Raw genomic sequence first — 26511 nt, forward strand, 5'->3', positions numbered from 1 at the left:
AAGTCTGCATTTATATTTCGAATTATTAAGTATAATAATACAAAAACGTAAATATGTCATGAATAAAATTTATTTATTTATTTACTTGGCTTCTCTGACAACAAAGGCGCATAAGAAACAGAATAAAATAAACAATAATTTTAAGTTGTCTACGTGTGGTGGTATGATACAATTTTTGTAATATTTAGCTTTGCACATTACTAGTGCACTGCCCGCAGTGTATTCGCCGAGATAACATTATTAAATTTATTATCTACATGTGAACATCGCACTGTACTGTAATAGATTGATAAATAAATTCGAATTAGATACTTAATGTCCATTAATAATAATAAACTAAATTAATAATGTACGCTGGATACTTTTTACACGATTCACTTTAACATGTCAAGGGCACGATTTAATGAATTTATTACAGGTCTCATCGCGGCAATAATTCAATTCAAGTGTCAACGTATTAACACACATGCACACGAGTCAGACAATCGATCACTCCATATTGTTGTCTCATTATTACATTTGTTATTATTATTATTATTTATATTTCGAATTGTTTTGTATGAGATTTTCTGCCACACAATCCACTGGCTGGTGTATTCACTTTTCTTTGTTGAGCGCTTGAATAAATTCTTCTAGTTTTTCCTGTATTTGTCTGACACGTTCTACAATAAACAATAAATAATAAACAATGATCAATCAAAATATATTTAAATATTTAAATGGGTGATAAAAAGAAACTTACTGAGTTCTTCAGCTAATTCTACTCTTCTTCCAGTCAGTAATTTTTGTTTAACTTCACTATCTTGACTGTAGTCTTCCAGTACTTCTTTTATTTCTTTGTCTAGTCTACGAGCTTCGCGGTTCATTATTTGCTGTCTCAGTGCTTTTGATGTTACTTTCAACATTTGCTGAATTCTCCAGAAAAGAACTACATCATTGCACTCAGTCTAAAGTGATTCCAGTATATATAATTAATAATTATTGTCATTAAATATTTATATAGAAGAGATGAAATGAATCGTAAAAAATCGTAAAATTTACCTCACTCTCATGGCCACTATGATACATATAAAATGCTTTTTTACAATCATAAGCTCTTGCTAAGCTTTGGAGTAAAAAGAATCTTTTGTAAACGGGGGTCCACGTGGTACGAATAAATTCACTATCGACGTCGTAATTATTACGTTGTAAATTTTTTCTTATCGTTGTTAATTCGTCTTCTGATAATGTTGGTGGATGTTTCTGAAATATTTAAAATAATTATTAATCAGCTCAATTTAATAAATTAACAATAACAAATTTAATCGGTACCTTGTCGGAGTATAAAATTTTGTCAAGCTCATTTTTGACAGCCGTCCGCTTGGCTTGTTCTTCAGTTTGATACTTCCAGTAGAGTAGACGCTCTCGTGTACCGGGTCCAAGCAACTCATAAAGTTTTTGTTCCGTACTTTGTAGTTTATCTTTAACAGAAGTTTCAAGAAATTTCACAGCCTCATCCCAGTCACGTTTGTCATTAACGTTTCTGTCCTCCAATGCATTTAATTGAATAACTCGTAACATTTGTGATGCTTTATCTTCCCAAGAATGCCGATGAACTGCTTCATTGACCACCGCATTTTTGAGACTGTCAAAAATGTCATCATGGTCAGGACTGTGCTTAGCACGTTTCATAAAATTTTCAAACTCTTGCTTCAAAGTTTCCCATCCACTCTCGACACTCATTGCCGGCAACTCTTGTTCTGCCCACTGTTTAAGCTTTATGTCTACAGCAGTATTAAATGTATTCTGATCACCAGTCTGCGCAGCTGGTAAATAAATATCTTCGAACACATGAATACTGACTTTATCCCAAATTCTATTCATCAAGGCTTCTTCCCACTGACGTGGTGACAACTGAGATAAATTAACAATTTCATCAAGTATTTCACCACGCGCTTTCTCGAACAATTCATCCCGATCTAATTCACGTAATCTCGGAAAATTATTTTTCCACTCGGTTTCAAGATTAAATCTCGTAGCTTTGAATGCGTCAGCTTGCTGTTCAACTGTCTCGCGTACCATTTTCCAAAAGCAATCAGCTACTGCTAAACTCAAATTTCTCGTTGTAACTTGGCCTGACATTACTTGACCATCTTTAAATAACTTTGAACTTTTAAAAAATTTTTCCTCGTAGTCTTTGATTGTTTGAATACTGTCATCTTGTCTACCGCGACCAGTAACTACGGCAAAATATCCTAGAGCTTTCATGGGAAATAATTGACCGGATAAAATTTTCTTAACTCTCTCTGGATTCGTTAAATTTTCTTCCGCCACATCCACCTTAAAATAAATTAATAAATATTTATACACTGAAATTTAAATATTTATTTGTAATAAGAAAATTTATTTTTACCTTTGTAAGAACGAATATAGTCCGTTTGCCAGTTGGATCCATTTGTGAAACTAAATCAGTTACATTACTTCTTTCAGCATCAACAGAACCATCTTGGATGCAAAGAATAATTGCATTTGGATTGCTCATGTACTGTTGAGTCATTTGTCGAATAGCATCTCGTGTATCTTCGGCCATATCCACTGTGACTGTCTGTTACCAATTCAATTATAATTTAATAATAATAATAAATCTATCAACAATTAAATAATAACGATTGTAAACTTACGCTGATTATTCCCGGAAGATCAACAAGAACCATTCGCGGAAGTCCGGGTCCCTTGACTGTCATTGAAATAACATCTTGACTGACAGTTTTTCCATTCTTTACGCTATTTTTCATCCGCAACTCAACTTCCCGTCTTAATTCAACTAACTCCGACTCTTTAGTCAAGTCAAACTCCCGCAAACTGTCTTTAAACTGAGCAATATGATATGGACCCTCGCTCAAAGTCACTTTTACTGGGGCTCTAGTCATCATCTCACCCCCTCCTCTGCAATTTCAATTATTTTAGTAATTTTTTTATGACAGTTAAAATAATTTTACAAAATAGATACCTGGGGAATATTCTAGCCTGAGCAATCATTTCAAGCACAGATGTTTTGCCAGAACTTTGATCTCCAACGACGACTACTCTAGGCAGATGGTCTGCCGTCGAATAGGCACTGTCGTAATCATTTAATTCATCTAGTACATCACTGTACATATCAATAAGCGATTTCTGTAAAAAGTCCCGTCATTGTGATTAAAATTGTATTTATCAAACTTAATTTGAAAAAAAAATATAAATTACTTACTTTAATTTTACGACTGCTGACTTTTTGATTACCGCGAAGTAACATTTGTTTCCTGAGTTCTTTATTTTCACGTTCAAGCCTCTCGAGCTCACGCTGATATTTCATTTGGGTCTGCATCATTTCTTCTTGCATCGCATTCATACGTTCCTTCGATGATTCTAATTAAAAAAATAATAATTATACAATGATTACAATGTCAGCTACTAGATTAATAAAACAAATAAATACACTTACGAGCTTTTCGTCTTTCTTCCTCATATTCATTAGACACCGGCCGTGCAAATACCACTGAATGTTTTGTCAGCTCATTTTTTGTATCTTTTGTAAATAAAAAAAAAAAAAAATAATGTTAGAAGCTTTGGATATCTCGGTACATAAGATTGGAATGTGCATTAATGTAACTAGAATGCCGTGAGTGATGAATTAAAAATAAAACTCAAGAAAATAAATTACATAACATTCCAATCGTTTGAATAAAATAAAATAAAACGATCTGTTCCATTCAGTATTCTAAAAATTTAAAAGCCGATGCTCAGTAAATATGACATTTTAAACATAAAAAATAAATAAATGATAAAGGGAGAAATGCTGAATGGACAGACTATCGGACATTTTTGTAATTTTATTTAATTACACACCTGAATATACTTGGTTTGCAACGGCTGTGATTGCTTCGAATACACCTGAACAGAACAGACCAAATCATATATCATTAAGGGACGTCTGTTAATAAATAATATCCAATCCTCAACTTTTACTGTACCGTTTAAAAAATATTCATGCAAATGTTACGTCTTTATCTCCTTTTTAATATTTAAAAAAAAAATAAATTTTCTGTTCCAAGTCAAAAGATAACGAGTAAAAATAAAAATAAAGAAAATATTAAAAAATAAGGAGTTGATGAATCTAAAGGTAAACAAATTAATGACGCAGTGTACAAGCTACATTAGTAGGCATTAATTAACGAGCATTGACTTTGCTCGTAAACTCACCCGACGAATCATTGATCTCTTCTTCCAATCGTCGAGTCTCCGCAGCTTTGATTGCATCATCTAGTCTTTGGCTGAACCAAGATCTATACTCATTGTACTTAGATTCGCCATATTCTTTGATACGCGGATCTATTAATTTTCTAATTAAATTAACAAATAATTTTTTAATATAAAAAAAAAAATTGAAGACAACTTACCAAGTTCTATGCTGTCAGAAACAGTATTTTTTATATCAATTAATGATTCTCGGAATTGCTGCCATTGCTGATCATTCGGTAGGATATTTTCGATCCACTCTACCCCAGGTAAACCTTCCTTCCAACTTTCATATTTCTTAAGTCACAGTAAAAATTTAAAAATTAGTTCTTAGTCTAATGATTCATTGAAGCTTTTAGAAGATGATAGATACCTTTTGTAGTGTCATACCACCTCCCAGAGCACCACCAAGTACAAGATAACGTATTTTTAAAACACCTCTTAAAACTTTACCAACAACCATAAGGTAACCGCGGGTGGGATTAAAATAATAGCGAGTGTGTGGATTAGACAACAAAGGTCGATAAATTTTATTGAGTTTATTTGACATCAAACTCCTGCTATTTATTATAGAGACTGGACGCCGGTAGGTCTTGGATATAATTAGGACACTATGACTGAAAATAAAAGAATATTTATTAATAATTACCTTGTTACTGAACTATTTAAAGGACATGATCAGTAGCATTGAATGTAAATGGAGTAGGTATGAAAAATAACCTAGTTGATGATTGATAGTAAATATATCTAATGAATGAAAAATTAGTTGTTATGAATGTCAGTTTAAAAAAATTACCCGAATCTTCCTCTTAAAATTTGTTCCATCGTGAGCGGTGATAATTGATAGGTTAATAAATTATTTAAAAAGCTCTCTATCTAACACAATGGCACCCATACAATAATTTAAATCTCAATTGTAAAGTGCCTATAAATAATTATTTATAAATTATAATTCATGGTTTAATTACAAGTGATGATATTGTGAATAAATTTATTTCTTCAGCTCACATTATTTAATATTGAGCTCATGTTATATAGCTCATGCTCTCATATCAGCCAGACACATTTTGCTAAAAAAAACTATTCTGCTTATTTTAGCGCCACCATTTTTTAAATCTACTACTAGAATGTCATTGACAGTTATTGGTTGATGATAAATTTAATCGTCAAGGTATAGGATTTATGTGTAGATGGTGTAGTGTGTGTATTCCGTTGTTTAAATTTGTAAACTTATTTACTTTTCGAACAGATTTAGCCCAGTAATAAACTCGAACAAACTACTAACACAACCTGCCGCCAATTTTCCGAGAAAATAGAAGTCAACTTATGGATGCCAATTTTAGCGGCCAACTTGGCTATCAGGATTTACATCATGAAAACTGGGTATGAAGTGGCGTTAAATGTGGATCGAGATATATAGATATATAAATATACATATCTATAAGTGTGTAGTTATAGATATATAAAACTAATTACATATAACTCCTTCTATTTCTCTCTGGATTATTCCGCGGGATTCTTCGCTGCGCAGAAACCTTCGGGCAGCATCGGCTCTAGTCGACAAAGTCCGTGTTTTTTTTTCTTTTCTCCGTGCGAAAGCCAGGGAGCAGAGCCAGAAGGCTATTACGACAGTTGCACATACAACTTTTACGAGAAAGCCCTCGCCAGGCTGTCTCGAAGTGTATGCGTCTTAAATAATCACATCATGCTAATGAGTTTAAACAGTGTTTTTATTGAAAAATTGTGCTGTGGATTTAATATACGACCGACAATTTATAGTACGAGACATTTACCTTCTTGATCGTTTGTTTAGATATTATATTTTATTGTGCAATAAGGTGAGGTAAGAAGCATGCCAGCCAAAGGGGGAAAAAGGGGAAAATCGGGTAAGTCCAAAATAATTTACACTTTTTTTTTTAAATCTCTCCCCCATCACTTCCGTTCTTTATCAGAGTTCAATTGTTCATACAAAAATACTCAAGTGTAAAAAAATTTTTTTCATGGTTAAAATATGTAACGTATGTCCGACATTTGTCATTTAACTCCTCCATGAACATGTGGAAGATTGCACGTGCTTGTCCATGAGCTCCATGAGCATTGTCATTGGAGTGGTTGAAGGCCAGACATCAAATCTCGCTTTTTGTTGAAATATTTTTGTCTAGTCATCATTCGTCATAATAACGATCATCATTAACGTCTGAATTTTCTCATTTGCAGGCCATCGTAATCACGGTAAACGTGCCGAAGTGGTGTCGGATGATGATTCAAGCAATGATGCTGCCAGCATTATCAGCGGGCAATCGGACAACCGAAGTGTCTTAGCAGAGGACGTAGCAAATGACAACAATGAAGTGGAGGAACTGAGCCAGCAGGAGGTTTTTGAAGAGAAACTGAAAGAGGCTATCGATGGACTGTCTCAGAAGAGTGCCAAGGGCAGGACAGCATGTTTTGTTGGTATTGAGAGGATCTTTGCCCTTAAGTACGTTCCGGACTTTGTCGAGGACAGGAAGATGACCATTACCGATTCTGTAGAACGTGGTCTGAAAAAGGGCCGCAACGAGGAACGTTGCACTGCCGCGAGACTGAGTACTCTTCTGTGTGTCCAACTTGGTGGATTTGAAAGTGCTGAGGTTGTTTGCCAGGATCTTAAAGCCACTCTTACGTTCATTGCCAATGATAACTCTGCATCCACTCACGCTAGAGCTGAGGTATATCTTATTTTTCATCATCATCAGTTTAATCCGAATGTATAGATTATCTATATCTCTTATTTTTATTTAGTGTTGCTGGGCGTTGAGTATGAATCACTTTTTATCAGGAAATGATGCCGCCGATACCATCAGTAATGTGCACTTATTGTCAAATATATTTGCTGGTTCATATCTTAAAGGCAATGGTGCCGCAGCTTTGGTATCCCCAGAAATAGGAGCTTTACACGCGGCTGCATTATCTGCTTGGACTCTTCTATTAACAATCATGGCACCTTCTGATATTTATAAATTACTTGCTAGTAGTAAAACCAACAATTTCATGCCGTAAGTATCATTTCTTAAATCCTACATAAATGCATTTCATAAAATCATTTTAAATTTATTCGCTATAATTATTATTATTCGTTACAGTTCATTGGAACGTTTACGTCAATTATTGGAGTCGCCACATCTAGAAGTGCGCATGTCCGCCGGTGAAGCCCTTGCAGTGATTTTCGAACTCGGTCGAGAACATTCTGATGACTACGAGCAAGACTGGGCACTCGATCTCATTGAAAATCTAAAGGAACTGGCGACTGATTCAAACAAATTCCGCGCTAAGAAGGACCGCAAGCAACAGCGCGCCAGTTTCCGGGACATACTTCGTTATATTGAGGTAAAAAATTTATCTTTTCAAGCAAAAGATTTTTTTCCAGTATCCCAGCAGTCGGCAGCACGTGAGCTAATGATTTAATTGTTAATTAATAGGAGGATGTCGTACCGGAAATGCAAATAAGATTCGGAAAAGAAACCCTGTATCTTGTGGGATGGTGTCCGCGTATTCAATACAACGCATGCTGTCGCTTGCTAGGCCCAGGTATCAACATTCATCTCGCGGAAAATATATTACTGCGCGAAATATTTCATCTCGGCGAAGCGATTCCTGCAACGGCGACCCAAAAGACAAGTAAACTACAAAAAACTCTAATGAATGCCGCCGCATTCAAGGCACGAACTATTCTACGAAACAAAACCCGTGATAAGCGTTCGGTTTTAGCACAGTAACTAAATTATTAATATTCACAATAAGAATAATGATAAAGTACTCATGCTTCTTCCTCATTTGAATAAATTTTTTTCATTTCTTTTACGTAATTATAAAAATTCACGTAAATATTTTTTTTTTTCTTAGTGAAAACATTTATTACACTTGTTTAGATAAATTTTTTCTCGTACTGCGACGATTAAATATTTGTTGTATTTTATCTGTTGCTAATTTATACATATATATATATATATATAATGTCATACACATAATTATTTTTGTTTGTTTTCTTCTTTCAAATTAATCGAATAATTGAATGTCATTGTAATAACTTTTTAATTGATCTAGGATATTGTAAAATTATTAGTAAACAATCGTATACTTTAATTGAACTATAAATTTTTTAAAAAGTATTTACATATACAACACATTTGATTAGATAATAAATATTAATGATGTGTATGGGTGTTAGCTAATTACATAATAACTGAATTTATAAATAACGCTCGATTGATGTTTCCAGAAGCTATTACTGAATTGACATTAACATATTTATTTTAATTATTGAGTTTTAATTGTAATTACAATAATAAAATCAAATAAATATATAAATATCAATGTGGAAAATATTTTTCCCTGGTAAAATTGAGAAAATTGGTACTTATGCAACCGTTTATCTATTTTATATCGATTAGTATGACAAGTCATACGTATAAGAGGTCTATATATTATTATTGTTATTAAATTGAAAATGACTTTTAAATCTGGTAAGAGGTAAAAGTATGTAAAGTAACCTTGAATCATTAATTATACATGCAAATTAACAGTTTGTTCTTTAAATTCTTTTTCTGTAAGCATATGCCACCTATACCCCAAAATCTTCGAGATTTCTTTCTCGGTACTGTCGTAGGATTTGCAGTTCGACTTTATCCAGTTTTCGTGATCTGGAGTCCACTCTGTTACCAATGACCAGGTTTTATCGCATCGCTTTAAAACAGCTTGACGTCGGACGTATAAATAGCGCAATGACTTTGCTGTTGACGCTATCTCGAGTAGTGTTGAGGTCGATATTTTGTCTCGTATCATCTACAATTTTGTTTTTTTTTTTTTATATTATCATTCTTAATATTTATTTTTTTTTATTGCTGGGTTTATTATTCACATTTCAATTTTTTTTCTGTTAGTCATTTTTTAACGAGTTTACTGTAGTACACAAAAAAACATTTTTTAAATTAAAAAAAAAATAAATATTAATTTTTAAATTTGAATTAATTATAAATAAAGCTGAAGAATTACATATTAAAGTTTTAAAGATAATTAGTACTCTAAAAAACTCACACCAAGGTGTTAAAAGTGTTACAACAACACACTCATTATCTTTGTTATGTTTAAATGTAAACACATAAATATATATGAGTTGTAGTTCCAAAGTTCATTTTAACAATACCAGTGTGTTAATATTTGGACAAGTTCTGCAGAGTCGTACGATGACTTCGTCTATACGCTTCGAGAAGCTTCGATGCTGATAATATTTCGGGATACTTTTTATCGCGTAAATGGCCAGTGACTTTTGAAAATTAATCGCCTGTGCCAACATCATCGAGGCTGTTATCTGAGCTGTCTGGTTGTCTATCACAATACTGTGACACGGTATTGAACTGTGCTCAGGAAATTCAATTGGTAGTATTACGTCCGGTTTATTACTTTCCACTTCAAAGTGAACTTTTAGATACGGATTATTTTTACGTAACTTTATCCATGATGAATGTTTTGGCTTTAATTTCATTTAAATAAATGTTATTTATTTTTTTAATTATTCATTAATTAATACATTATTTATTTATTTACCAATCGGACAGTTGTGTCAACGGGGCTATAACGATTTTGAAATATATGCATGTGTTTTAATTTAGTATACCCAATTAAATCTATCACATCATCATCTAAATTTTGCGGGCTTATAACAAGTACCTGAAATAATAAATGTATATTTTTAATTTAATTATTAATGTATATATTAATTAATTAATTAGATAGACTTACATTTAAATTAAGAAATACTCCGACGTGTAGTAATGGACAGTAAAATTTAGTTGTATTAATTAACACAAGATGTTTCAAAGTCTCAGTACAATTTTCACAAATAGTGTCTAAAAAATAAAGCGCTTCTTTACTGTCAAGCATCAGATCGATGAACTCTAGGGAACGTAAATTTTTTAAATTCTGGGCAAGCCTTTTTACAGCTTCAAGAAGTTTACCACCGGTCCCAAATACTTTAATCTGCTCTGGATCATCACGATTGGCCATGTTGCAGGGAAATGTGAATTTCAAATGACGAATATTTGTGCCGACTCCGAGGACCGCTGGGTCGTTGGTGATCTGACGCTCGGAGAACCAGGAAATCATGTTCATAAATTCATACAGATTGTAAAAGTTGTACATGGGTTCGAATACCAGGGAGCGAAAATGACGGCCGACTTTGTGCAGACATGTTGAGGTTCGCATGTGATCGAGGACGTAACACCACCCGCTGTAATAGTTGAACTTCCCGCGGGTCAATGTCGTGTCTTGGAGAGTAAATCTTGACCATACTTTTGGTAATTTAAATGCATAGTACCAAGATCGACAGACCAGAGATGCGTAATAGCGTTGACGTATCGTTAAATATGAAAATATTTCTTCTAATAATATATCGGGTAATCTGTCCCATGCGCTGTATGATTTGTTGCGTTTTTTATTTTCTGGTTCCTCTTCAATGTCAATGTACAGAGCTGTAGTTTTAATTTGTAATTTATAATAAAGTATATCAATATTATAAAAAAATTAATCAAATAAATATTAATTATTAATAATTATAATATTTTTTTAATTTCCTAATAAAGATGTAAAATTTTTGTGTAAACATTAAATATTTTTTTAAAAAAGTGATTGCACCAAAAAAATATGGACTGAATAATTAATAATTAAAGTAATGACGCATTAATAAAATATAAATATTTTCGTATTTATATTTTATAAATAAATTTCATACGTTACCTTTATCTTGCTCGTCAAATTTCCAACAACCTTTACTCATTATTTATAATTACGCCGGCTAAATAATTATAATTTATTGTTGCAGTACATTAGATAATTGATTATCAATTAATTACTTATTAAATAGTATATGTTTTTATCAAAGTTTTGGATTAGGATGAATTATTTTTAAGAAAGACCGATTTTACTTGAGATGGATTTTACAGAATTTATTTTTGGATTTCGTGAAAAAAAATTCGATCACAGACCCGCCCTCTGGCGGCCGGGCTGCGAATTAATTTTTCAAATCTTGTTTTTTTTTTGTCGTTACAAGCAACAAGTGATTTTTATTTTGTAGTGAAAAACCGCGTCATCAGTGAATGTTGTTTTTGTTTAAATTGTATTACAGTTAATGAATTATTAATCAAATAAATAATTAAGTATAATTATTATTTACTTAAGTGAACTAACATTCAAATTAATATTCAAATTTGTTGGTTATTTTTTTTTTTCTAAAATGTGTTTCAAAAAAAAGAAGAATTATCACATTTTCATAATCATTTTTCAGGTAAATAATTTTAATTATTAATTTAAAATAATTAATGTCATTTTATGATTGAGAATGTAGCAGACATCAGACAAATGGAAAATTATAAATAAACATACTAAATAATTGAATTAACCAAAGTGTCAAAAATTAGCATCTTGTGAAAAAAATAGACTTGCTTTTAAAATATGCAGTATTTATTATTTTAAATCCAGAAGTTGTATATTTTAACTTCTGGTATTTGAATACTGCCAAATAAAATATTTAATATAAAAAAACCACGGTTTTATAAGTGATTTCTTATAAAATTGAACTTATTTTTATTACAAAAAATTATTTGCTCCAAATACTCATATTATTTATTAATTATTACTTATATTCATTGATAGAAACTCAAAAAAAAAATGGCGGCCGTTTCAAATTCAAATTTGCTGAGAATAACTTCTTCACAGTAATGGACACTCGAACATCATTTATCACCAGGTATTTAGTTTCATTCAAAATTTTTCATCAATAATGGATGAGGTTTAAAAAAAGCCGCGTCTATATGTTGATAAGTTTATTTGGTTCACAAACAATACATAGGTATTGATAAAAAGTATAAAGAGAAGCAAAAGAAAATACTAAAGTTCAATAATGATTAACAAAGTAATGATAATAGTGTCAATAGTAATGATTTTTTTTTATATTTATTTTGACTATTGATAATGATAATAATGAGTCTAATCGAACGCATAAGCCTTCAACCTGATACTCCAGCTGTATAGTGTGAACATAATGAACCCAAAGAATATCATTTTTGTCAGCAAGTCAATGACATACATCCTGAAAATGAAATTTACAATTAGATAGATATACGAAGTTATGGATCAATTAATTAATTCGGGTAATTACAATGCCAAATGCCTTCGAGCAGCGGGCAGTGTCTCTGGTGGTTCATTAAGTATATAAATACGCGCAGCTCGTATGCAGGCTTCGAAATAAACATCCAAATCCAAACCATCGCCATCAAGTTTGTAGTTGATCCGTTCCCGGTCATTGAATCTCTGTCGTATGACATCTATACTGTCGTTTTTAAAGTCCCATTGATTGTTAGCGTAGTATTCAAAAACTTCAAAGCCTTTTTGAATACGTCGATGTACACGGCACATTCTAAAATTATTTAACTAATTAATTAGTTAATTAATTAATTACAATTAGTAGTTGTAATGAATATTAAGTAATAAAAAAAGCATACACAGGTTTATGGCCAGTGAAAAATAACAAAATATCAATAAAATATGCGGGTATCATATGAAATAACAAGACGCAGATATTGTGCATCACTTTTGATTGCTTCATACTGCCACCAGGATACCAAACAATGCCATTGAATGGTACCTTTTGCGCTAGTTTACGACCACGTTCAACAATTTCTCTCCAAGTTACCTTGAACTCGTGGCTACTCGTTAGATTGTACACACGTCTACTTTCATCTTTAATACCAACGAAATTCCATGTGCAAGCTAGGATCGCGTTAACCGCAATGTCCACTGGCAAATAATCTGCATAACCGCGTTCATCACAGTACATTGTCCTAATAACGCCTTTTCCAGCTCCAATGAGTAAACCCGTTGGTCCATTTATGTTGTCTGTCCAACCTGGCAACGGTTCTTGCCAAATAGGTATCACAATACTTGGACTATCAAACAAAATTTTAATTACTTCGATAAATTAATATTAATGTTTATTATAAAATATTAAATATTACCGAAGAATAATTGCTGGTATATGAGCCATAGCTTCTTCAACTAAACCCTCGGATAGTGCTTTAGTGAATGCGTAAGTGTTAGGCAATGCACCAAGTATTTTGCCAGTCATTGCTTCAACAACATCATCGTCCATCCATTCGACGCACTTAATTATTTTGTGCGGGTCTGCTGGTGGTGGGTAAGCTTTCTCCCCAAGTACCTAAACAAATTTTTGACGCAGATAAGTATTGATAATACGCATATTATTCATATCTATACATATATGTCTATAAGTATAAGTATATAAATATTTAATAAATTAATTTAGCAGTGATGTTATCCTAACTTTCTCTTCCAGGTGACAATAAGCTGTACTGATGTGAGCAAACACGAGCAAGTGTTTCATCTCTTTAGCCAATTCAATCATATTCTTAGTGCCTCGGGTATTGAGTAGAACTGCACGTTTAAGTAATTCATCGAATCTATAATTATAATTATAATTATTTATTTACTTACTTAAGTTAAAAATGATCCATTTATTTAATTACCTGACGGTTGCAGCAGCGTGATAAACTATACTGACTTTTTCACAAAGCATCATTCTGTCCTCTAATGATAATCCCAAGTTAGGTAATGACACATCGCCACTTACTATCGATACCTTATTTTGAATAAATGGCAGCCCTCGTAATTCTCTAACTTTTTCAAACAGCTATAAATAATTATTACAATTAAAATTAAATTTACACAAAATATATCAAGTAAAATTTTGTAATTATTGAATTTATTGTAAAAATATTAATTTAATAATCGATTGTCACAAAAAAAAAATTAGTAAGAATAAAAAAAAAATATGAGATTCAAATGAGATTTTTTGTAACCCAGCCAACCTCACCGTAGCTGTAATAAATTTATTGTTATTGATAGTAATAATTTTTATTATCAATAACTACAAATAAAATTTAATTGGTTGTTACTAAAAATATTGTGGGAGTAAAAAAAATTTAATTGTTGCTAAGATAGTTTCAGTAGCAATAAAAGTTTTTTAATGTTTTTTTTGTGCAATTATTTTTGATGATTTGCCGTTTTTATAATTATTTGTATTGCACAATTAAACGCCCGATTGATTTTATTAACAGTCAAGTCAGTATGTCGTGAATATGTTTAGAAAGGAAGATTAATGTCTCTTATCTTTTTTTTTCTTTTTGTATGAAGACACAAGAGACTCTCAGCTCTTTGGGATCTCCAACGATTCTTGCGCGGGCTTAAAAACTTTCTCGTGTCCGTTCTGTCTTATGAGTTGTCACTCAACATGCAAATATTAAAGAATTATAAGTTTTTGATAAAAGAGAATTTTTAAAATTCATATTCAAATGGAGATTTGTAGATAATTGATCCTCTCATCCCATAATTGTTGAGTGACTGATGGATTCGTGAGAATTTCCGTGTTTATATATGTTGATTTGCGGTTTTGTCGTACGTTTACCACTTCAAAGAGGAAGTAACTTGTGCAAACAGTTGCTTATATATTTAATTGTAAATTAAAATTAAAATTATAAATAATAAATTTGTAATAAGTAATTGCCGATAGATAATTGTCAAAAAATTGTCAATAAATTGTGGGAATAAAAATTTTATTTTATTTGAAATTAATATGTAATTTTATTACTGATGAAGAAATTCATTGTATAATTTTTTTTTTATATTCAAATGAGATTCTCATAAAAAGTATAAAAAATTTCACTTTTTTATGCCAGACCATTAGAAACTGGGATCGAGTTTCATTGCGTAAATATTAAATCAATTTTATTTAAAAAACTGTTGGCTAATATTTAAAATAACCAAAATAATTTTAATATTTTATTTTTGCATGTCTCGGTTTCCTTTGAGTTGACTTGCGCATTAAATAAAAAAATAAAACGCGGCATGTTTCTCAGAATGATAAACACAAACGGATATTGCGTTACTTAATAAAAAAAATAGCGTAATGTAATGTAATGTAAATGCAAATACTAAAATAATTTCAGCAGTATTGAAAATAAAAGATTTAAAATTCCAAGTCATCTGGCCTTGCCCTTGAAAATAAAATGTTTAGTCCAATTTATAAAATAATAAATTATTTAAAATTTCACTTTTAATTATACTTTTTAAATACAATGAGACTTAAGTTATTTAACCTTAGACTCGTTGAATTAATAATTATTTGGCTAAATATTTACGTGGAAATATTTATAGCTAGAGAAAGGAAGAGGTTTAAGTTTAATAATTTATAAACAAAAAAAAATCAACAATAATAAAAAATAAAGGGATTGTAGATAAAAATTTTAGAGCTAGAAAGCGTTGTCGACTAGGTGCGTTTGAACACAACTTATAACAAGTAATATTTCGTCATAGAGTAATAGTAATGTGCACACGTGAGTTATAAGTCGATCTCGATTAGATACACTAGGTATTTATTATTATTATTATTATTGCAAATTTAAAAAATTTTTGAATTTAAAAATTTGAATTAGTTGATAGTAAACAAAACTCTAATAATTATGATAATTGATAATTAAATAATGAAATTTAACTTTTGTTAAAAAAACTTTCTAAGTAAATTTTTATTAAGCAATGAAATTTTGCTTTTTTATAAAATAAAAATAAATTACTACCGATCTAAGATAATTTGAATTGTTCTTGAAGCGTAAATGTCGCTCATTAGTTCCGGTTGGTATCTTCTTGCTAATTTATTTAAAATTACAGCTGACAGTCTGATTTTTAATAAAAAAAAAAAATTGTTTGTTATTGATAGGAATCTAGAGATTTTTTTTTGTTCAATCAGATTTTTGAAAAAGTGTATTTAATAAAAAATATGCTGGCATATTTAATCATAAATTTTCTTGATGACGCAAGGGGTTGACCAAAACATGCAAATACCGGTTTTCATGGGAAATTCTGACCCGCTGGCCTTGTTTTGTCGAGAATATGTGTGGGTAATGTGATGCTGGTGTAAGTAAGTGTAATTGATGACTGTCGGGGTATGTATTAATGTATATCGGGAGAGCAATAGAGAAATTGCGTTACAGAAGAAGGTAACAAGTGAGATCGAAGCTAAAGTCTGAGATGTTTGTGACATAACAGGTACTTTCACTGGACAATAATACTCTTAGACTTTGGTTACGGGTTTATGCCGAGGCCTTGACTCTGTTTCTGCTTACAAGTGCGAGCATCACATGGAGCCATCAATTTCTTTTTATTTTTCCGCCCCGAAATTTTTTATGACAGGTTGCGATTATAATTCAATTGAATTAAACGTCGGCTACTTGGTTGGATGAAAAATTAAATCAATTTTTTTTATCGCAATCTTTCGTGAGCTATATAATCGTACAGTTAGAGAAATAATTACTTTTATAAAGAAATATATTCTTGATCCGAGAAATTAATTTATCAGAAATTCGCAATCGAGTTTTCTTTTCATTGAAGACATTATCAATTCTTAGAGTAATTATTTTAAAAATACAAATTTACTTTCTACTAGTTTGAGTGATATTATTTTTGACAAAAGATGGTGACTTTTTTTTTTTAAATAATTACTACAAAAATTGTAATTTTGTCAGTCAAAAAACAAAATCTTTATTCCAAATTTGCAATAAATTGATTTCTTGAATAAAAAAGTATTTTTTTCTTATACAAGTTAATTTTTGTCTCAATATAAAATGGATAAATTTGATGAAATTCTTGAGTGAGCAATCTAATCGTAAAATGTGTGAAAAAATGTAAATAAAAATCGAATAATATTTTTTTGAAGTATGTTATTTTTAGTATACTTTCACTGTAAGTTTATGTGAAATACTTTTGCAATGCGTGCTGAAGTATTTGAATAAACAGTTAATAAGAAAAAGGATTAATTTGCTTGTCAACTTACCGGTGAGTTGAATATTTCATCTAAACGGTGTTTTGGATCTTTGCCCTTTTTCGCCCGTACAAGAACATGAATTCTTCCTACGTCTGGGATGCATCTTAAAAATTTCTCAATCATAACTTTCCCAAGAAATCCAGTACCCCCAGTTATCAATAATTCCTGTCCCTTAAACATGTCCGCCAGCCGATCCGGCAACTCCTCAATTTTTGAATCTGTCATTTTTTATACTTTTTGTCCTTCAAAACCTATAAGCAACTAGTGCAATTATTAGTATATTTCAACGTAGTAATAATTACAGGTATACATATTACTATATCTGTAATTATTGAACTTAATGTAAATAGTAGTATTTAAATCTAATTGACAGTCTGAGAGCTGATAAAAAATAGTTATTACGAACGCGTACACATAATTGCGCTCATTATTTGTTAATAATTTAAATATTTCATGAAAAAACAGAAACGTAAAAAATTTGAAATTTTTTCCGTTTGTTGACTTTATTAATTTATTGACGGTCAGTTTTACTTTCAGTCCAAACAAGTTGTTTTTTATCAGTCTTTGTTTTTTTTTTATACCCCATTGAATCTATTAATGTTGCGCGGGAAAACAGGTTTTTGGTAAATATATATATGTTACCTACAGGGCGTGTAGAGGTCGCGCGTCATTGGGAAGTCCAAATTACTAAGAACTATTATAAACATTGAATTTAATTTCAGAACATCTGACGCATTTTTAAACAAAAAAACCCCCGGCAATTAATTTTTTTTGCTAATCTTCTTAATGACTTTAATTGAGATAAACTAGATAAATTATTCAAAAAATAAGTAATTTCATGTTTTTTTAATTATATTTTTTTGAAATTACGACACTTGCAATGACTACTAGTAGCAATTTATTTGGAAATTAAACCGCAGCAACTTTTTTTATATCACGTTAGATAACCGATCAAATGAAATAGATCAGCAAATAAAATCATGTAGTTTAAAAAAAAATAAAAAATGTTATAAATAAACCACTGTCACAAAATAGTAAAATAAATAAATCACTTACAAAATAAAATAAATATTTAAAATCGTGAATAATCACGATTTGCAAAAGTTAAGCAAGTTATGAGCGAAATCGGATGCTGTGTCAATAGTTGTCGACTCGGACAGACAGTGAGCCGATTACAGACTGAGAAAAGAGTATTACCACCAAATAACTTGAGGTTCGGTTGGGGTACGCTCGGTCGTATATGTATTGGTCTAATACTTGTCGTCTTTGGGCCAGGGCCGTATGAACTTTCAATTTAATCTCTCTCTTTTTCTCTCAACACATATATAAATATATATATATATATATATATATATATGTACTTATATATACGTTAAAATAAGTAATACATATAACATCAGCAGAATGTAAGTGATTGGACGGAAGCCCCACTCTCTGTGCAATACCGATCATTACTGCGAATCTTGTCTGTCTTAAAATCTGTTGTTATTTCATCCGACCGAGCATTAAGTACCAAGTAGGAAGACACTTTGATACCAAACGACCTGTTAACTCTCTCAAAAAAAAAAAAAAAAAATTACCGGTTAATTGCTGTCCTTCCTCAAGCGACGCAATTATTTTTATCCAATTAAATAACTTATACAATAGACAAAAAATATGACAATAATAGTAATCAAAAGTATGTGCAGTAAATTTATTAGTGTAATAAATATGCCGACATTTTATTCATTGATGTTTATCTAATAATAGAAAAGTAATAATTGTTGCTTATTAAAATAAACAAATCGGTGACTAAGCTTGCGGTTTTTAAAAATAAATTTTTCAAGTAGTCACGGTGCGTTTTAATCAGACGTCTAAATCTTAAAAGTAGTATACTGTGTGACAGATTCGACCGATAATATGTAACTAAATTTTAGCATGTGACATTAAGTTCAAGGCGTTTCCTTTATCGGTTGTTTAATTATTTTATTTTTTGTTTATTGAGTTTCGCGGCGTTATTTTATTTGTTTGTTATGCAACATATGTTTAAAGACGATAGACTTTGCTGGAGTTTCTTACCTTGGCAATAAAAAAATCGTTCAAAAAATTATCCCGGGTTTTTATTTTTCAATTTTATTGCGGGTTTTATGTATAATGATCGTGTTATGACATACTTACGGGCGGTTTTGCCGATGCCTGAAATACTTAATCGGTTATCCTTGTTTTTTACTGGAGAAGATCCACGTGTGTAATTTCGTTACATAATAAACCGTTTGTTAATTTATTCTATATATAAACGACATTTAAAAGTCGTGTCTCAACATATATGTATATAATAAATATATATATATATTAATTAAGAAATATAACGTTTGTTAAATTAATTCATTTAATTTTTGGCAAAAATTTAAAATCATGCTGTGGGTTTTCAGTTTTAATGCAAATTAATTTTTTGAAATTCAAATTTCGCGGGATGGGATCGGTGAAAAAAAATATATGAAAGATTTTAATGAATACGACTGAAGTATTTGAACTAGATATTTATATGCTCACTAATTTAAATAAATTTTTTGTGAAGTAAAACCTAAATAAATGTGACAAGTGTTAATTTGTTTATCACACATGTGTACTGATTAAAAAAAACAGCACGCGATCTAAGGATAATATCAATTATCAAAGTTATTCAAATAAAAGTATGTCAGTGTTACAAAATAGTCTATCAACTGTCATAGATTTTTTCATATGTATTTTTTTTCGTCATTAATGCTCGGCAATAAACAATTTCTCAGCATACGCAAATCCGAGTAAATTGTGCTGACGTGATTGCAATTTTTATGAAAAGCAAATAAAAAATATTCAGACTTTAACCATGACGTGTCTTCTGCGATTTTTAATTCAATCCAATTTTTTATTTTTTTTTTTTTAACTTTCGCTTGGCCTTGAACGTATTTAAAATCTAGTGTGCAATCAAGTTCACCAGGATCCCCAAAAAAAAGTTATTAATTTTTCAGAGTTATTTAACAGATTAATTATATATTTGAGTGATGAATTAGTCTATTCAGTTGTAGAATTAAACCAAGTAAAGCAAAGTCGAGTATAATATTCTGTTATAACATTGGGTTTAAGTAAACCATAATATTTAATGATAATAATAAATAATAAAAATAATAAAATAAGTTTTTCATGATCGTAATGAATGTGTATCGTTGTATTGCTGGTTTGCTTACTGGCTGGAGAACGAAGCCGTTCGACCTCTATTTAATGACGCAATTTACTTTCGTGCTCAAGCAACTTACTTTGCTTTGCTTGGTGAATTGGCTTTAAACTCTTAACAAGAGAACCTGCACATATATATTTATATATATAGTGTAAGTAGTAAGTTAGTGAGTGAGTGAGTAAATAAGATTTCAACATTATTTCAGGATGCCTAAGATATGATACTCCAAACTCATATAAACCACATATACATATATAAATATATAGTGTCCTTATACTTAAAGCCTCTACATTTAGTTCATTAATGAAAAAAAAGAATTTTTTTTAAATGAAGAAAAGAAAAATTTGAAATATCGGTTTTTTATTTACAAAACTAAATAATTTTTAAATATACAAAAAAATATGAGTAGTTACTTATTATATATAATTTGGTACTTAGGAAATTATAATAACAAATATGAGGTTTTTTGAAAATATAAAAAAAAAACAATTATTCGATTAATGACGTGGTTAAAGTATACATCAAAATTGAAATTATGATAAATATGTACTTTTATTTGTCTAGTTGAGAGATTTAAATAAAATTCTACGAGTATTTTATAAAAGAATTAAATATATTAAAAATATAAAGATAATTTGAGTTACTCAGTCAATCTTGTGAGTAGTTACTAAATATAATAAAATATAACAATAATTATAACTATGGTATGGTAATAAATAGCGATACTAGTTCTCAAGAACACCAACAAGTGTTTTTGTGAAGAGCCAGGGGCTTATGAGAGTGTAAATGAACCAGGAGAAGAGAGCTAGAAGTCCGAATCTGACGATACCGTCAGCGACCCAGTAGTAGAAAAATATGCGTCTGGTTTGTGGGAGAGTAGAAGGATCTTCTTTGAGAATGTATTTTCTTGCGCCCAGGACGTAAGTTTTCATGTAAGAATCCCACTCGTAGGCTTTTGTGTCCATAAAGAAAGTTTCTTTATCAGCTGGCGATAAACTCTGTCTCAGCTCTTTTATCCTATCGTTTCTGTAAATTTATAATATCAACAATTAATTTAAAAATTTTACTTATTTTTAATTTTTCAAAGCAAAAAAATAAATAAATTTCGTATCATCGGATTCTTTAAATCATTATTCAAGTATTTGTTAGTTGTGAATTAGAAGGATAACTCGACCAATAAATGTGTGACCCCTGCTGAATTTCTAGTGCTCATTTCTGATTAATCCTGACTAAAATTTATTTAAATGTATAATCAGAAAATATTTTCATTCGCTTGCAATCGAATGAGCAACTGGTGTCGAACCAAATGTATATTTATTAATTAGAACATAAGATTCTACGTAACCATAAATTTATTGGTCGACTTACCCTAAGTAAATATTACGTCTAATTAAATTTACCTAAATATCCAGGGTTTTATTGTATAATATTGAACTAATCTTAATCCCCAGCTTACTCTACTTTGAATTCTAACTAAAAAAGGTTTATTTCCGGTCAATACACAAATACCATCAATAAAATAAGCCGGTAATAAATGGAGTAAAAATACGCTGAGTAAATGTACGAATTTGTTGTTCGTAATTCCACCTCTTGGATACCACAATATTCCTAGACAAAAAAAAATATTTTAATACTGCAACTGATTGTTTAAAGTTGTGTTTAAAAATTTGAAAAATTTACCAGAGTACGGATTTGATAGGGCGTGTTTACGACCGTATTCTAAAGCTTCTCCCCAAGTCATCGGGTTCTCGCCGCTCTCAGTGACGTTTATGATAACCGGTACCTTTGGGTGTTCTAATCCCACTCGCCAGGCGAGTGCGATTATCGCGTTCACTGCAATGTCACAGGGCACTGCGTCGATAAGAAGATCGGCGTCGCAAAGTACGCTGCGAATCACGCCCTTCGCTGCGCCGATCATCAGACCCGTGGGTCCGTTCATGCTCTCGATCCAACCGGGTGCCGGCTCTTTCCAAGACGCGATCACTGAAAATATATATTATATTTATTATAAATAACCAAATACCTTTCACTGAAAAAAAATCTGATATTTATGCCCTTGAAACGGAACGAAAATGTTTATTATAAAATATAGTTTTTTTTAAATATATTTAATTATTTAAATCGATAGAAAGTAACTTATAAAGGGCTCAAGGTTCAAAAAAATCTTAAGGACACTCTATTTATAGGACATTAATAAAAATGGGTCAAGGAATGAAAACCAGTTAAAAGTTTTTCTGATAAAATTTCAAAATAAATAAATCAGTTGCTGATGTTTTGATAATAAATTAATTACCAATAGAAGGTCGCGCAATTCCAGCAGGTAAACCAGATCTATTAACCAAATCTTCACCAAGAGATTTACTGAAAGCATAAGTATTAGGCTGGACCCCTAGCAGTTTCGGGGTCATCGTCTCCAGAAGATCATCGTCGACAATATCCACAAGTGTCATAACGTTCTCTGGGGGAATAGGCGTAGAATATGCACGCTCTTCAAGCTCTTTTTCACCGCATTGCGAAAAGGCCGTCGAAATATGTACAAACGATTCCAAATTATTCATCTGAAAATTTCAAAATTTATAAATTACCATTTTTATTTAAATATTATAAAACTTCGCTCAATTTATTATTCAACAAAAGGAGTTTTCGTTATAAATTAAGTACAAACTATGAATTTAAAGCTTGGTTTTAAATATATGTAATTCTTTATTCGGCTTTCAAGGATAAATCTGGAGAAGTGAGTGCCCGAGTTAGTCATTGTTATTATTTTATAATAAAATAACTGGTCTATCAAAAAAAACAATGAAACCACATATATATTTTTAGAATTATTGCATTATATTGTTACGAGTTTAGTCTGCCGAGTTTAATATTATGGCTTTTATTGGCTCGAATAATAATAAATTAGTGATCGCGTGTGAATGTAAAATACCTGTTTGGCTAATGCTAAAACATTAGCTGTTCCTTTCGTATTCATGGTAATGGCATCTCTAAGTGGTGTGTCGAACTTGACATTGGCTGCACCGTGAAATACCACTGAGACTTTGCGTATTAGACAATCTCGGTTTGTCGGTGACAAGTCTAATCCTTCGACAGTTACGTCACCGGGTATCACTACCAATTTTTTTAATTTTTCTGGATTCTCTTCACGCAATGCTCTGAATGGTTCTTGCTGCAATTAATGATTATGCAATTAATTTTCATCATTTCTTTAAAATTGGTTTTCATAATTGAATAAAATGATTACAGGAAAAAAAAATTTATTTTTTAAAGATGACAGGGTTTCAATTCTTGTAACTTTAAAATGGTAACGGGGGATTTTTTGCCCTGGCCTTCGGTTATTGATTACTAGGAAGTATTTATAGTTATTATTCATCAATCATTTTTTTTGGTTAATTAAAATAAATTGACATTTGATTGAACCTTGAGCCTTTTTATATTTTGCGGTATTTATTTATTTTCATATTTTTAAAAGTCAAGTTTGAATTTTTTTATCCATTTTTTAAATGAACTTTTGACTTATAACTATGACTAATCATTTGGGATAAATATCAAATTTATAAGCCTCCAAGGTTCATATTTTTTTTTAATATTCAACAATTAAAAGGATCGAAAAATGAATCGACTGTTTAAAAAAATTTTTATATTATTTTTTCCGGATAATTAAATTTTAAAATTCGTCAAGTGAAGTGAAATTAATTCAAATTTGTTTTTATTTTAAGAAATTCGAGATTAAAAAATGTAATCAAGCAAACAATGAATTGTCGTACAAAGATAATTATTTTCTTCCGCCTACTATCTGTTTGACGTCATACGGAAATACCTGCGTTCTTTATATTAATTAACTCATGATGTTTTTATAAATAGACAGATAAATACATAACCAGCATACAAATACTGTCTATATTTATATATTTATATAAAAGTTGTGAGAAAGGAAAGCGAGCGAGAATAGAAGAATAATTTGTGATTTCGAGAGAAGATAAAAAAAAACTAATGTAAGAATGAAATCATTTTTTGAACACAGCTTTTATGCAACTTTATCGAGAACTATAATATACACATGTATACATATTATATATATTACCACATAAAAAGTTTATAAATAAAAGTTGTTAAAGAATTTATTATTTTAAAAAATAAGGTTGCATATTTAGTGTAAATATTTTGAAATGTTAACAAACATTAACATATTTAGTAATTTAAATTTTTTTAATCAACAAAATTGATGCACTAATGGATTTTATATTAACCATTGATGAAAGTAGTAGACGAATGGTGTCAAGGTAGCAACGTGGATGTATCATGTGGCATTTAGTTCAAAATTGACTTCCGTTTAAGATGAAAAATCGTGTGAAGTGAAAATTATAGCATTTCAATTATTTCAAAATTATAAAACACTTTCTACAAACACAGTTAATTTATAATTTTTATAAATAGATAATAAATTCGAAAATTTTTTTTTATTACAGTCAATAAATTATAATTTAATTTACATATTTAAATATATCGAGGTCTAGAGATTTTATAAATCACATTTATTAATTCATATTTTGAAATCGAAAATTTATTTTATACTTTTTTAATGATCATAATAATAAAAATGATGAAAAATATTCAGTATTATTATTATTATTATTATTATTTTAATTGTAGTTGGAGGAACAAATAATTCAAAAGAATTATTATAATTAGCATTGTAGAAAAAAAATTTGTTTCCCTCCATTAGAGCGATTAAGTTGTTAGTATTACAGTACAGCAAAGCAAAAATAAAAATAAAAATAAATAAATAACACGTGTAGAAGGCAAGTAATCATTGAACCATCGCACGATGTAATGTGTCTTGGACAGAGTACATGCCGGTGTATAATAATAAAGTTTTCACTTTACCTGAACAATCGATTGCAATCTGGTCTCTGGATCAATCCCTTTCTTTTCACGTACAAGTAGATAAATTTTTTCAACATCCGGGCAACTCACCAATAATTTCGAAACAAGGACTTTACCCATAAAACCTGTCGCTCCGGTAATTAGTACATGACGATTTTTGAACCACTCACCAATTGTCGGTTTCGATTTCATTGTCATTTTATCTGTTTATCATTAGTCAACATTATTATCATTATTATTTAAAAACTAATTAATCTGTCTTTTAAAAAAAATTAAAGAGGACGAAAATAAAACCTTCAATCTTTATATTGAAGATTTTAAAAAATGATACGTAGAGATAATTATTATTTACAAATGCTAATTAATCTGATGATCATAAAAAGTAAAATCTATTAACTTTCAAATTATTAATCGTTAATACAAATTATATAGCAATGTAAATAACTACACGCGATGTAAGTACACAATAATGTCAATGAAAATAATAAATGAACATTAATTACCAAGGATTTAAATAAGATTCGTATTAATAATAAATAATCACAGAGTTAAATTTAAAAAAAAAAATTTATTTCAATAATTTACCTGATATTTGATATCACAGACTGATATTACGTTTGTCAAAATAACTAATAATTGGGTAAAATTAGTGTTAAAGTATTTAAATAAAAAGAAAGACTTAAAGTCGCGGGTATTAAACTGGTACGATAGCTGCCGAAGAACTGATCAGCTAGAAGTTGATGGGACACGAGCCGAGTCCCTCAGTCCTCAGTATTCTTAAGCCTTCCTTCTTTTATTCTTCGAGGTTGCGGTATTCCCCTGGTAGTAAACACCGCGTATTTCGTAGCAGCACGTAATTCACTAACATTTTTACATTTTTATTTTCATCGTAACGTTTTTTAAATATTTTTTCCCTACCATAAGCTCTCTTAATGTTCACCTTCCTATTCGACTAGCAGTTCTACAAACCAGTAAATGCCAGTGTCACAGTCTATCGCTCAAGGTTATTTTATTAAAACACTGTTGATAATTTTTAGAAATGTCCGTATTTAATCTATTCATCGGTTTTCTTTTGTGTAATAGACAACACTCATATGTAATAACTATCTAACTCATTACTTATTATTATTATTGTTGTTACTAAATCTATGATAATTTTTTTAAACTTTCAATGTTACAACTAAAAATAAACTCGTTAAATATTTGTCCCATATAAAATATTTATTTTTATTAATGTCATTAAAAT

The 26511-nt window shown here is 30.3% G+C and overlaps 5 protein-coding genes across 10 annotated transcripts in view; 2 read left to right on the plus strand and 3 right to left on the minus strand.

Moving 5' to 3' along the window:
- Nucleotides 1-52: 52 nt before the first annotated feature.
- LOC103577914 (dynamin-like 120 kDa protein, mitochondrial) lies at nt 53-5364 on the minus strand. Of its 3 annotated transcripts, XM_008558791.3 has the most exons (15): nt 5266-5364; nt 5054-5182; nt 4631-4874; nt 4419-4554; nt 4222-4350; nt 3868-3912; nt 3464-3547; nt 3230-3387; nt 2990-3153; nt 2661-2925; nt 2393-2584; nt 1312-2319; nt 1042-1242; nt 743-947; nt 53-662 (listed from the first exon to the last, which is right to left on the minus strand). In XM_008558791.3, the coding sequence occupies exons 2-15, from the start codon at nt 5080-5082 to the stop codon at nt 598-600; spliced, it is 2925 nt and encodes a 974-aa protein (XP_008557013.1). In that variant the 5' UTR covers nt 5083-5182; nt 5266-5364; the 3' UTR covers nt 53-597. The 3 variants fall into 3 exon arrangements, with proteins under 3 accessions (XP_008557013.1, XP_008557012.1, XP_008557014.1); XM_008558790.3 differs by having other exon boundaries at nt 5054-5344; XM_008558792.3 differs by lacking the exon at nt 3868-3912 and having other exon boundaries at nt 5054-5344.
- Nucleotides 5365-5786: 422 nt separating this feature from the next.
- On the plus strand, nt 5787-8821 carry LOC103577915 (interferon-related developmental regulator 2). Its single transcript, XM_008558793.3, has 5 exons — nt 5787-6143; nt 6475-6965; nt 7039-7292; nt 7380-7623; nt 7716-8821. The coding sequence occupies exons 1-5, from the start codon at nt 6110-6112 to the stop codon at nt 8010-8012; spliced, it is 1320 nt and encodes a 439-aa protein (XP_008557015.1). The 5' UTR covers nt 5787-6109; the 3' UTR covers nt 8013-8821.
- On the minus strand, nt 8800-11216 carry LOC103577916 (uncharacterized). 2 transcript variants are annotated; one of them, XM_053739379.1, is made up of 5 exons: nt 11029-11216; nt 10036-10763; nt 9841-9963; nt 9440-9766; nt 8800-9078 (listed from the first exon to the last, which is right to left on the minus strand). In XM_053739379.1, the coding sequence occupies exons 1-5, from the start codon at nt 11066-11068 to the stop codon at nt 8800-8802; spliced, it is 1497 nt and encodes a 498-aa protein (XP_053595354.1). In that variant the 5' UTR covers nt 11069-11216. The 2 variants fall into 2 exon arrangements, 1 of the variants encoding a protein (XP_053595354.1); XR_008403753.1 differs by having other exon boundaries at nt 8994-9078; nt 9331-9766.
- A 171-nt stretch (nt 11217-11387) lies between these two features.
- Nucleotides 11388-26511, plus strand: part of LOC103577917 (putative fatty acyl-CoA reductase CG5065) — a 36662-nt gene continuing 21538 nt past the window's right edge. Inside the window, exons 1-2 of the mRNA XM_008558800.3 lie at nt 11388-11575; nt 11944-12037. The gene's annotated coding sequence lies outside the window, so the exon portion shown is untranslated. The remainder of the gene's footprint in view (nt 11576-11943; nt 12038-26511) is intronic.
- On the minus strand, nt 12099-26370 carry LOC103577921 (putative fatty acyl-CoA reductase CG5065). Of its 3 annotated transcripts, XM_008558807.3 has the most exons (14): nt 25851-26370; nt 25266-25468; nt 23308-23547; nt 22672-22936; nt 22059-22361; nt 21779-21986; nt 21203-21404; nt 17192-17386; nt 13833-13996; nt 13631-13766; nt 13305-13504; nt 12792-13235; nt 12449-12706; nt 12099-12379 (listed from the first exon to the last, which is right to left on the minus strand). In XM_008558807.3, the coding sequence occupies exons 2-14, from the start codon at nt 25461-25463 to the stop codon at nt 12277-12279; spliced, it is 2916 nt and encodes a 971-aa protein (XP_008557029.1). In that variant the 5' UTR covers nt 25464-25468; nt 25851-26370; the 3' UTR covers nt 12099-12276. The 3 variants fall into 3 exon arrangements, with proteins under 3 accessions (XP_008557029.1, XP_014296153.1, XP_014296152.1); XM_014440667.1 differs by lacking the exons at nt 21203-21404; nt 21779-21986; nt 22059-22361; ... (2 more) ...; nt 25266-25468; nt 25851-26370 and adding an exon at nt 18239-18396 and having other exon boundaries at nt 17192-17443; XM_014440666.2 differs by lacking the exons at nt 21203-21404; nt 21779-21986; nt 22059-22361; ... (2 more) ...; nt 25266-25468; nt 25851-26370 and adding an exon at nt 18239-18395 and having other exon boundaries at nt 17192-17433.

This window comes from Microplitis demolitor, chromosome 1, assembly GCF_026212275.2.
Source record: "Microplitis demolitor isolate Queensland-Clemson2020A chromosome 1, iyMicDemo2.1a, whole genome shotgun sequence".
Classification (NCBI taxonomy): domain Eukaryota; kingdom Metazoa; phylum Arthropoda; class Insecta; order Hymenoptera; family Braconidae; genus Microplitis; species Microplitis demolitor.

Bases quoted from the DNA above. Each gene is read 5' to 3' on its own strand.
- LOC103577914 (XM_008558791.3), bottom strand. From the start codon at position 5,082: ATGGAACAAATTTTAAGAGGAAGATTCGG. The intron at 3,548-3,867 runs GTGTGTAATTAA...TATTTACAAAAG, and splicing joins TGCAAACCAAGTATATTCAG to ATACAAAAAATGAGCTGACA. The intron at 948-1,041 runs GTAAATTTTACG...GAATCACTTTAG, and splicing joins ATAGTGGCCATGAGAGTGAG to ACTGAGTGCAATGATGTAGT.
- LOC103577915 (XM_008558793.3), top strand. From the start codon at position 6,110: ATGCCAGCCAAAGGGGGAAAAAGGGGAAAATCGG. The intron at 6,966-7,038 runs GTATATCTTATT...ATTTTTATTTAG, and splicing joins CCACTCACGCTAGAGCTGAG to TGTTGCTGGGCGTTGAGTAT. The intron at 7,624-7,715 runs GTAAAAAATTTA...GTTAATTAATAG, and splicing joins ACATACTTCGTTATATTGAG to GAGGATGTCGTACCGGAAAT.
- LOC103577916 (XM_053739379.1), bottom strand. From the start codon at position 11,068: ATGAGTAAAGGTTGTTGGAAATTTGACGAGCAAGATAAAG. The intron at 10,764-11,028 runs GTAACGTATGAA...TTAAAACTACAG, and splicing joins ATTTGACGAGCAAGATAAAG to CTCTGTACATTGACATTGAA. The intron at 9,767-9,840 runs GTAAATAAATAA...ATGAAATTAAAG, and splicing joins TTGACACAACTGTCCGATTG to CCAAAACATTCATCATGGAT.
- LOC103577921 (XM_008558807.3), bottom strand. From the start codon at position 25,463: ATGACAATGAAATCGAAACCGACAATTGGTGAGTGGTTCAAAAATCGT. The intron at 22,362-22,671 runs GTAATTAATTTA...ATATATTTTCAG, and splicing joins AATTGCGCGACCTTCTATTG to TGATCGCGTCTTGGAAAGAG. The intron at 13,236-13,304 runs GTAATATTTAAT...TTTGTTTGATAG, and splicing joins ATACCAGCAATTATTCTTCG to TCCAAGTATTGTGATACCTA.